Source organism: Oncorhynchus mykiss, chromosome 11, assembly GCF_013265735.2.
Source record: "Oncorhynchus mykiss isolate Arlee chromosome 11, USDA_OmykA_1.1, whole genome shotgun sequence".
In the NCBI taxonomy this organism is placed as follows: domain Eukaryota; kingdom Metazoa; phylum Chordata; class Actinopteri; order Salmoniformes; family Salmonidae; genus Oncorhynchus; species Oncorhynchus mykiss.
In genome coordinates this window covers 17,915,086-17,926,579 of record NC_048575.1, presented here as the reverse complement: position 1 = coordinate 17,926,579, position 11,494 = coordinate 17,915,086, and the positions used below count along the sequence as shown (strand labels likewise).

Genomic DNA, 11,494 nt, shown 5'->3' with positions numbered 1-11,494 from the left:
ACCATCATTACATTGGTATTACACAGTGGCACGTGGTATTATGACTCCTCTCTCTGTTCATTCAGCATGACAATGGTAGAAGAGTTGGCTACAGTACATAATACATCCCCCTGGCCTACAGGTTGTAAATAATTATTCCTAGAAGTTTTTCATTTTTTATTTAACCTTTTTAACTAGGCAAGTCAGTTAAGAACAAATTCTAATTTACAATACTAGCCAAACCCAGACGACGCTGGGCCAATTGTGCGCTGCCCTATGCGTAGATAGAGGTGTGTCCTGTGAGACACACAACACAAACAGTTTGCTGACAAATTGGTGCACCACCACAACTGCTACTGCAACATTAAACCACACATTCAACTGCCCCAAATCTTAGGGCATTTCCATCACTAAACACAGGACTGCATGTGTATGCCTAGCCCAGATCTGTGTATTCTGTGTTCTACTGTTGCAAGTACAATCAAGGGGTATGACCTAATTAGCAATTTTGCATCCTTTTCTACTGATAAAAGCTATGATAAGAACAGTGGCCCGAGCTGTGTAAACTACATTTCCATCATTGTGTGCTGTGCCTCCCACCTTCCTTCCTACCTGATCTAACACAACTGGATAGGTGAAAGCAGGGGTTCCATTACAAAGCCTCCACCAGCCCAGTCATGTGAGGTCAGTGATGAGACTGTTTTGGGAGGGAGGAAGGAGGAAGGATGCTTGTCATGGTAGAAGTATTTACATTCATGTAGCCTAATAGCCTCTATCTATAGCTGCCATTGTTCAGCGCATGGCTAGGCCTAATTGCCTCTGCCTGTCTGTCTGGTGCCTCGCCGGTTGTTGTGGATCTTGAGGACTAAGGTATCCCAGGGGGCATTTCTCTTTACGAATGGGCGGGGGGCTTTTGCAAAAGACCTTAGAACAGCAGTGACATATGGTACTCCAGGCAGCCACACCCAGTGTTGCCCTATATGCATTTAGCAGAGAGGCAAACATTTACATGTTTTATCATGTAGATGTAGCTTCGCCCCTCCCCCACAGGAATACTCCCCCACTAACTCTGCCATCGCTGCTGTAAAAAATCCTAGGGGAAACACCACACGTCTATTATCTATCTCAACCTGGGGCGGCCTAGTGGTTAGAGCGTTGGACTAGTAACCGGAAGGTTGCAAGTTCAAACCCCTGAGCTGACGAGGTACAAATCTGTCGTTCTGCCCCTGAACAGGCAGTTAACCCACTGTTCCTAGGCTGTCATTGAAAATAAGAATTTGTTCTTAACTGACTTGCCTAGTTAAATAAAGATTTTTAAAAAAACTTTAGAACCGAGTAGGAGGAAGTTTCCCATAGAATTTTCCCCCATTAGAGTTTCACCTCACAGTATTAATGTTAGTATTTGGTGAGGGGTAAGCTGATCCTACATCTGATCTTAAGAACAGGATGATGAGGAACTCAGCCTGTCCTCTATTATGTTAACTTCACTGATAAACAGGAAAATAGACGAGAGAGACGGGGACAGCTTGAGGGCCTGTCCCTACTAGAGACAACAGGCCTACAGCCCAGGGACAGTTTCCTTGCCACTGTCCCCTCTGCTTGCTCTTTACAGGTTTTGGTCAGGACTGTACACAAATACAATCACTTTGATTTGATGGATTTGTTAATGAAGGGTTTAAGATCCAGCAGTAAAACTAAAGAAGAGGCAGTTGATGTTCTAACATTGTATATTAGAAGCTTAATTTGATGCCACATAATTTAAAACTGACAGGTGTCATGCACCATGACGGGAGCATATGGGAAATTATTGGAAAGGGTGTTGCATGGTCACTGGGTAAAGACGCTGTCTCATACGGGTCTAGGCATCATAAGGGTCACTTGTTGCTGTTAGCACTCCCATAATACTATGATCTGGCTAGCTTTCTGCTAATTTAAAAGTCTAGCATGCTGCTCTGGTCATCCGCAGCAGGCCTCTCGCTGCACAACTCAACACCATAGCCCACTGAGCTGAAGCCTAAGCATTAGACCTAATTCCAGGAGCTAATACAAGTCTTCAGGTTCTGAAGACTCAGGGGGTGGTTAGGCTATTCATCAAGCAAGAGTAGCTGGATGCCACCACCCATTTACACAATGCTTCTCTCACCCACTCTCTCTTTCTCTCTACCCAGCTCATTGTTTTCTCCTCTGTAGCTAGCTGATTAGCATGTTGCTACAGTCTGCTTGCTCAACTCTCAGCTCAATCAGAGACTAAGGTGTTAGCATTAATGCTCCATTTTTAGCTAGCCACTCTCTTCCTTGAAAGACTTAGCTTAGGGATATCCTACTACCCTGCTCTCTTTGGCACTAGCAGGGTACATGCAGTCAAGCACACACTTGCTCACAAAGATCAAGAAGAACACACACCCTTAATCCATTAGAAGAAATCCCTCACTTAAACATACAGGCAGTAAGAAGACAACACACATACACAGATTTGCTGCAGGGTTTTGAGATGCTGACAAATCACTCTGTGGGATGTTTGGCTCTGCTCAACTTGTTTCTGTTCTGGCCTGACTGTCTGAGCTCCTGCTCACATCTACGTTGTTTGTGTGTGTGTGTGTAGTGCGTGTGTGTGCGTGCACCACCACATCTCAGTCTGTAGACCTACACTGTCTGTGTACCTAATAATCCATGCTGTAGAATACATCTATTGTTATATTGCTTCTGTTTTGAGACTTTATTTGAACAGGGAGTCCCATTGAGACCAAGGTCTCTTTTGCAAGGGAGCTCTGCATACACGCAATTTACAAAATACAATTTGTATCCCTGTCAGTGGGTATAGAGGTGAGGAGTCTCCTGTAGTCAGACAGCTGTTAGGCTAGCCAGGCCTGGAACCATACATGGAGCTTGAGTAGGCCTACACACACACACACACACACACACACACTCTGCCTTTGATATGAGTGAACTGCAGAGAGAGAGGGAGGGATGGAGGACCGGTGCAGTGTAATCACCTGGACTTGGAATATCCCCTCTGGTTTGGTAAGGAGAGGAGGAGGGGTAGGCCTTAGGGAAGAATAGCTCAGCTTTTCATTACCATACACTCCTACTCACTGCAGGGTAGTTCAGTCTTACTCTCAAAATAAATGGTCATCTCTCTTTTGTAGGCTATATGGTTGGACAGGCATATGAGGTTACTAGAAGGATAGCTCACCCTGTCACTCACTGAAACAAGAGTTATCACATTCTACAGTCGTGGCCAAAAGTCTGCTGCCTCAGTTTTTATGATGGCAATTTGCATATACTCCAGAATGTTATGAAGAGTGATCAGATGAATTGCAATTTAATTGCAAAGTCCCTTTTTGCCATGCAAATGAACTGAATCCCCCAAAAACATTTCCACTGCATTTCAGCTCTGCCACAAAAGGACCAGCTGACATCATGTCAGTGATTCTCTCGTTAACACAGGTGTGAGTGTTGACGAGGACAAGGCTGGAGATCACCCTGTCATGCTGATTGAGTTAGAATAACAGACTGGAAGCTTCAAAAGGAGGGTGGTGCTTGGAATCATTGTTCTTCCTCTGTCAACCATGGTTACTTGCAAGCAAACATGTGCCTTCATCATTGCTTTGCGCAAAAAGAGCTTCACAGGCAAGGATATTGCTGCCAGTAAGATTGCACATAAATCAACCATTTTATCGGATCATCAAGAACTTCAAGGAGAGCGGATCAATTGTTGTGAAGAAGGCTTCAGGGCGCCCAAGAAAGTCCAGCAAGCGAGGAGGATGGCCTGGTGTCAAGAAGGGCAGCAAAGAAGCCACTTCTCTCCAGGAAAAACATCAGTCACAGACTGGTATTCTGCAAAAGGTACAGGGATTGGACTGCTGAGGACTGGGGTAAAGTCATTTTCTCTGATGAATCCCCTTTCCGATTGTTTGGGGCCTCCGGAAAAAAGCTTGTCCGGAGAAGACAAGGTGAGCGCTACCATCAGTCCTGTGTCATGCCAACAGTAAAGCATCCTGAGACCATTCATGTGTGGGGTTGCTTCTCAGCCAAGGGAGTGGGTTCACTCACAATTTTGCCTAAGAACACAGCCATGAATAAAGAATGGAACCAACACATCCTCCGAGAGCAACTTCTCCCAACCATCCAGGAACAGTTTGGTGACAAACAATGCATTTTCTAGCATGATGGAGCACCTTGCTATAAGGCAAAAGTGGTAACTAAGTGGCTCGGGGAACAAAACATCAATAGTTTGACTCTTTGCATCAACTTCATGTAATTGTCAATAAAAGCCTTTGACACGTATGCTTGTAATTATACTTCAGTATTCCATAGTAACATCTGACAAAAATATCTAAAGACACCGAAGCAGCAAACCTTGTGAAAATTTATATTTGTGTCATTCTCAAAACTTTTGTCCACGACTGTAGATCTACATTTGTATTGTTTAGGTATGTTTCTGAAAACAGGATGGACTATTGCATAGAAAACTAACCTGTTTGGATGCTGAATCTACCCCCATGTTCTCTCCTGTCTCCACATATAGTGTTTGGTTTATATTCTGTTATGATTCCCCCAAGCTTTTCATAGTCAAGGTGATGAGGTGAATACTGTAATAATCACTGGAGGCTCTGTTAATGAATAGGCTGTTTACCATTGATTCTCAGGCCGATCAATTCTCAGGCGGACTCTTTTCTCTGTATATATCAGTGATGTCGCTCTTGCTGCGGGTGATTCTTTGATCCACCTCTACACAGACAACACCATTCTGTATACATCTGGCCCTTCTTTGGACACTGTTAACTAACCTCCAGATGAGCTTCAATGCCATACAACTCTCCTTCTGTGGCCTCCAACTGCTCTTAAACGCTAGTAAAACCAAATGTATGCTCTTCAACCGTTCCCTGCCCGCACCTGCCCACCAGTCCAGGATCACTACTCTGGATGGCTCTGACTTAGAATATGTGGACAACTACAAATACCTGGGTGTCTGGTTAGACTGTAAACTCTCCTTCCAGACCCACATTAAGCATCTCCAATCCAAAATGAAATCTAGAATTGGCTTCCTATTTGGCAACAAAGCATCCTTCACTCACGCAGCCAAACATACCCTCGTAAAACGGACTATCCTACCGATCCTTGACTTTGGCGATGTCATTTACAAAATAGCCTCCAACACTCTACTCAACAAATTGGATGCAGTCTATCACAGTGCCATCCGTTTTGTCACCAAAGCCCCATATACTACCCACCACTGCGACCTGTATGCTCTCGTTGGCTGGCCCTCGCTACATATTTGTCGCCAAACCTACTGGCTCCAGGTCATCTATAAGTCTTTGCTAGGTAAAGGTCCGCCTTATCTCAGCTCACTCGTCACCACAGCAACACCCACGTGCTCCAGCAGGTATATTTCACTGGTCACCCCCAAAGCCAACACCTCCTTCGGCCACCTTTCCTTCCAGTTCTCTGCTGCCAATGACTGGAACGAATTGTAAAAATCCCTGAAGTTGGAGACTTATATTTCCCTCACTAACTTTAAGCGTCAGCTGTCAGAACAGCTTACCGATCACTGCAGCTGTACACAGCCCATCTGTAAATCGCCCATCCAACCAACTACCTACCTCATCCCCATATTTTATTTTTGTTTTTCTGCTCTTTTGCACACCAGTATTTCTACTTGCGCATCCTCATCTGCACATATATCACTCCAGTGTAAATTGCTAAATTGTAATTACTTCGCCACTATTGGCCTATTTATTGCCTTACCTCCTTACTTCATTTGCTCACACTGTGTACAGATTTTTCTACTGTGTTATTGATTGTATGTTTTGTTTATTCCATGTGTAACTCTGTTGTTTGTGTTGCACTGCTTTGCTTTATCTTGGCCAGGTCGCAGTAGGAATTGAGAACTTGTTCTCAACTGGCCTACCTGGTTAAATATAGGTGAAATAAAATATACATTGATTCATTGATTGATTGCTCTCCATGTCTCTCCCATCAGACCGAGCGGGCAGCATCAGCACATTGGACTCTCTAGACTTCGCTCGTTACTCTGACGACGGGAACCGGGAGTCGGACGAGAGGGTGGCAGGTAAGACGAGGCGTACCTGTCATGTCCTGACCGGACAGAGACTGAGTGGCGGACATGAAGAAGAGAATCGGAGAAAAGGAGAGACAGACAACAGACGGAGAAGAGCAGGGGAAGGGAGAGACAGACAACAGACGAAGAAGAGCAGGGGAAGGGAGAGACAGACAACAGACGGAGAAGAGCAGGGGAAGGGAGAGACAGACAACAGACGAAGAAGAGCAGGGGAAGGGAGAGACAGACAACAGACGAAGAAGAGCAGGGGAAGGGAGAGACAGACAACAGACGGAGAAGAGCAGGGGAAGGGAGAGACAGACAACAGACAGAAGAGCAGGGGAAGGGAGAGACGGACAACAGACGGAGAAGAGCAGGGGAAGGGAGAGACTGACAACAGACGGAGAAGAGCAGGGGAAGGGAGAGACGGACAACAGACGGAGAAGAGCAGGGGAAGGGAGAGACGGAGAAGAGCAGGGGAAGGGAGAGACGGACAACAGACGGAGAAGAGCAGGGGAAGGGAGAGACGGACAACAGACGGAGAAGAGCAGGGGAAGGGAGAGACGGACAACAGACGGAGAAGAGCAGGGGAAGGGAGAGACGGACAACAGACAGACAACAGATGGAGAAGAGCAGGGGAAGGGAGAGACAGACAACAGATGGAGAAGAGCAGGGGAAGGGAGAGACAGACAACTGATGGGGAAGGGAGAGACAGACAACAGACAGAGAAGAGCAGGGGAAGGGAGAGACAGACAACAGACGGAGTAGAGCAGGGGAATGGAGAGACGGACAACCAGAGTATACAGGACCTTTTCTGTATGATGTCATGGTGTAACTACAGCCCTGTTTGATTCACTGATGATGACATCACTATGGTTCCATTCCAGATTTACCTAACCATTCCAAGTTCCTCTTATTAAGCCATCCTGGTTTAAATAAAGCAGCAGATGTAATTGAGACAGTGTTATTTTCCCTCAAAGGACCTGTCAGTGTCACTGGATGTTGTGAAAATTCACACTTTTTTAAAAAGCTTTTCTCACGACACCCACCAGCTAATCTTCTCTGAATCCATTAAAGATCAGAGAGGATAGACTGAATACATTAAAGATAAGAGAGGATGAACTGACCAAGACGACGAGTACGTTAAAGATCAGAGGGGATGAACTGACCAAGACGATGAGTACGTTAAAGATAAGAGAGGATGAACTGACCAAGACGACGAGTACGTTAAAGATCAGAGGGGATGAACTGACCAAGACGATGAGTACGTTAAAGATCAGAGAGGATGAACTGACCAAGACGACGAGTACGTTAAAAATCAGAGGGGATGAACTGACCAAGACGATGAGTACGTTAAAGATCAGAGAGGATGAACTGACCAAGACGACGAGTACGTTAAAGATCAGAGGGGATGAACTGACCAAGACGACGAGTACGTTAAAGATCAGAGAGGATGAACTGACCAAGACGACGAGTACATTAAAGATCAGAGAGGATGAACTGACCAAGACGACGAGTACGTTAAAGATCAGATACGATGAACTGACCAAGACAACAAGTACGTTAAAGATCAGAGAGGATGAACTGACCAAGACGACGAGTAGAGGACCAAGGTATCCATCCAGGGGCTACACTCCACAGATCTCTCTGTAACGGTGTAGGCCTATGATATAGCCTATTCTAGTGTTTGTTCTCCACATTTAGCCAGACAGGATGTGATGACTAGAGACCAGTACTGTGAATATGATGCAAATGACTATAACTGATATACTGAAAGCTGGACACTCTGCACCACATAGAACCTAGTCTCTTTATATGACTGTTAATTGGCCTGTTGTCTTTTCTTTTCTCAATGCCAAAATGCCAAATGTCAATTTCAACCCTTTAGCTTTGTAAGATGAAAGTTCTGGACAATTCTCCAGGAACCATGCAGCAGAGCAAGCCTGTGGTCCCTTCTCCACAACCACAGACCCTCTACTCTTCCACCCTGCCCTCCCTCCATCCTGCCCTCCCTCCATCCCGCCCTCCCTCCCTCCATCCCGCCCTCCCTCCATCCCTCCAATTCGGCATCTCCTCCCGAAACCTGCCTCTCCTCCGTCGTCCCAACATGTCGCCCCCAGCTGTCTGACTCTGGGTTTTCAGGCTGTTCTGATCCAAGCCCGGCCCATAACGGGACAACCCTCCATCCAGACTAGCAGCTTGCAGCTTCTTTTTTTTCCTGTTTTTTTTTTCTCCTTTTTTGGGGGGGTTTCTTCAGTTTCTTTCTCCATTTTCTTGTCTTTTGTTGCGTCCTGTGTACTCTTGATCTGCATTGGGAAGTATTGTCTGGACCTCGTTAACTAGGACAGAATTGAACAGGCGCTGAGTCAGACTACTGAAGCGGCAGATCTTCAGTGCACAGCCATGCAATATGTCCTCTCTGCTCGCCATTGCTTCTCTTCCTCCTGTGTGGTTTTCTTCAACATGTCTGAAGAGCAACCTGTGGAGTGTTTCCCTGCTCATGAACTTATTTGATTGAATCTCACTACTGTAGTCCTTGATAGACTTCTTACAGGAGGTTTTAGAGCCCTCTCAATGTAGCATATTGTAATTACAATCCATATGTTAGTTTTTCTCCTGTATGTAAGTAGCGGCTATAGTATCCATCCTATGCTTAGGCCTAATAGTATACCGTATTAACATTTGACCAACCACAAATCAAAAAACTCCACTTCAAATTTGAGCAGAGTCCAATATTTTACATAGCCTGGAACTCACTTTTTTTTAATCTATTGATTTGTACAATCCCTGGTCAGACAGCTATTAGCATATTATTTAGGCTGCATCCCATTAGTGGTTTCAGCTCTCTCTCCCTCCTGTCTGTACTGATCTTAAACAACTGGATAGTTGGAAGCAGATTCACATAAAGTATCCTCCACATTGCTTCTATCTATCCTGGGTTTTCAGATCGGTGCAGAAGAAGCAAAGGAGATGAGGAGAGGTAGCCACTTGACACTCTTTCGATGCACCCTTAGACACTATTCCTTAGTCCGCTATCCCAGGATCCTCTGCTGCATGCGTTCATTAGACCCCATAGTTTGCATGTCTCCTGTTTTCAAATCAATCTCCTTTTTGTTTCTTTTTGTTTCATTTTTCATGGCCATATTTTTGTTTGTTTGTTTGTTCCCTCTCCTTGGTTGGATGCACTTCCTTCCTGTGTGTTGTGATGTCACTTCCTGTCCAGTGCTGGAGTTTGAGCTACGGAAAGCCAAGGAGACCATTCAGGCTCTACGCACCAACTTGACTCAGGCAGCAGGTGGCGTACTTAACACTTCTACTCCTCCATTTCATCCCTCTATCATCTCTCTCTTTCTTAGGAGATTCTCTCTAGCTCCTCCCCTGTTTTACTGAACGGTGGAAGGGTTCATCTGTTCTGTTGCTTTATTGTCTTTCTAGAAAGCGACACTCAGGAGAGAAACAAGAACTACAGTTCACATCCTGAGACTCAGGTAGGCCAGACACTCTGCTAGTAACTGTATGCAGTTCACTTTTGGAGTACTACTGCAGCAAATACCCAATGTTTCTTTAAAAAACACTGTTTGTTGAGAAACTTCACCTTTTCAAGTTGATTCATGGTTTATTTCCCTCTGTCCTCTTCCTCAGGAACCTATCCGCCCACTAGAGAAGCGAGCCTTAAATTTCCTTGTGAATGAATATTTATTAAAGAATGAATACAAACTGTCGGCCATCACATTCTCTGATGAAAATGATGACCAGGTAATGCTTGTTTCTTTGAGTTGTTGGCCTGAACTGGGTGCATTTAGTGCGGCACAAAATGCTATATAGTGAACATAATCATGATCCCATCTTTTTCGGTTGTTCAGGACTTTGAGTTGTGGGACGACGTGGGCCTGAACATTCCAAAGCCTCCCGACCTATTACAGATCTACAGGAACTGTGGCTCCGCCCTTCCGTCGCCGCGGAATACCGTGGACGTAGCCGTGGGAGTGGAGTCAGGCGAGCTCACTGGGAACTACATTACCCAGAAATCTGATCTCTTACAGCAGGTGAGAGAGAGGGAGAACAATTCTGGGTGTGATCATGTGTGTCCTGCAGCCACTCATAATGTTTACATACCAGTGTGATTTTGGGTACAGAGCTTATTGATTTAGTCTAGACACCTTTTCTCCTTTGGCAATGTATACTAAAATCCTTTCCTCTATCTCTGTGTCTTTGGCTTCTCTCTGTCTCCTCTCTCTTTCCTCTCCTCTCTCTCGATCTCTGTCTCTCTGTGGCTTCTCTGTCTCCTCTCTCTTTCCTCTCTCTCTGTCTCTGTCTCTCTGTGGTCTCTCTGTGGCTTCTCTCTGTCTCCTCTCTTTCCTCTCCTCTATCTCTGTCTCTCTGTGGTTTCTCTCTTTCTCCTCTCTTTCCTCTCCTCTCTCTCTCTCTCTCTGTGGTTTCTCTCTCTCCTCTCTCTTTCCTCTCCTCTCTCTCTATCTATGTCTCTCTGTGGCTTCTCTCTGTCTCTTTCCTCTCTCTCCTCTTTTCAGCAGCAGACGGAGGTAGTTGAGGAGTTGGAGTATCAGATTAGTCTACTGAACGAGGAGAAACAGAGTCTGGCCGACCATATCAAGAAACTACAGAGGTGTGTGTGTGTGTGCGCGTGTGCTTGTGTGCATGCGTTGGGAGAGGATGGAGTAATGGCTCTACACTACACTATGTGGTCACAGGTGGATGCTAATTGAAAATGTTACTGCCACACCATGTGACCTTTACCCTTTGAACTGTCATTTCATCAGTCAGCTCTCTGTCCACCCATGGCCTATTCAGTTGGCTGCAATCCATCACAACTTTACAGCTATTTGATATTATGTGTTTCTGTCCTCTCTTCTCCAGTGAGATCCAAAGCCTGAGAAGGACAGTCTCCCCCCCTCCTCCTGACCAGGGCTCACAGCCAACCCCCCCCTCCTCCTCCACCCCTCCCCAGCCCCCTCTGGACAACGGTCAGTACCTGGATATCAGGGGCGCGTCAGAACCTGATAAACCCCCCACTGAGAGCACCCCCCCCACTCAGACCATCAGTAACCCTACACACACCTCTTCACAATCCCATGCCAAGCTAAAGAGCAGAGGGACGGTGGTGTTTGACCAGCCCAACAGGTGAGTCTGAAAATAAAGTCTAGTTACTCAGAATGACCTGTAGATGGAGCCAGTGGTCCGTAATAAACAGTCTGATTGTCCATCCATCTTGACTGGAATGAGCATCTTGATTCCTGTTCACTCTCTCATCTTTTTGTCTTTTCTCGTCCACAGGAAGTTGTCCCCTGCATTCCAGCAGGCCCTGCTGTCCTTCTGTAAGATGTCAGCTGACAGTCGTCTGGGTGCAGAGGTCAGAGGTCACCCCTAATCACGGTCACATGACCATAGTGTCAGCTATCTTAAGAGTATAGTATACTACTACTGAAACCATTTTAA

At 45.7% G+C, this 11,494-nt stretch overlaps 1 protein-coding gene across 8 annotated transcripts in view; it reads left to right on the top strand.

Annotated features, from left to right (window-relative positions):
- The window catches only part of relch (RAB11 binding and LisH domain, coiled-coil and HEAT repeat containing), a 40,324-nt gene that overhangs the window by 1,787 nt on the left and 27,043 nt on the right, over positions 1-11,494 (top strand). For 5 of the 8 annotated variants that reach the window (XM_036935096.1, XM_036935097.1, XM_036935101.1 and 2 more), the window contains exons 2-9: positions 5,963-6,052; positions 9,264-9,335; positions 9,476-9,528; positions 9,683-9,796; positions 9,904-10,086; positions 10,570-10,664; positions 10,916-11,179; positions 11,333-11,408. In XM_036935096.1, coding sequence (XP_036790991.1) covers positions 5,963-6,052; positions 9,264-9,335; positions 9,476-9,528; positions 9,683-9,796; positions 9,904-10,086; positions 10,570-10,664; positions 10,916-11,179; positions 11,333-11,408 — 947 coding nt within the window. The remainder of the gene's footprint in view (positions 1-5,962; positions 6,053-9,263; positions 9,336-9,475; positions 9,529-9,682; positions 9,797-9,903; positions 10,087-10,569; positions 10,665-10,915; positions 11,180-11,332; positions 11,409-11,494) is intronic. The other 3 variants (XM_036935103.1, XM_036935102.1, XM_036935099.1) reach the window with 2 other exon arrangements.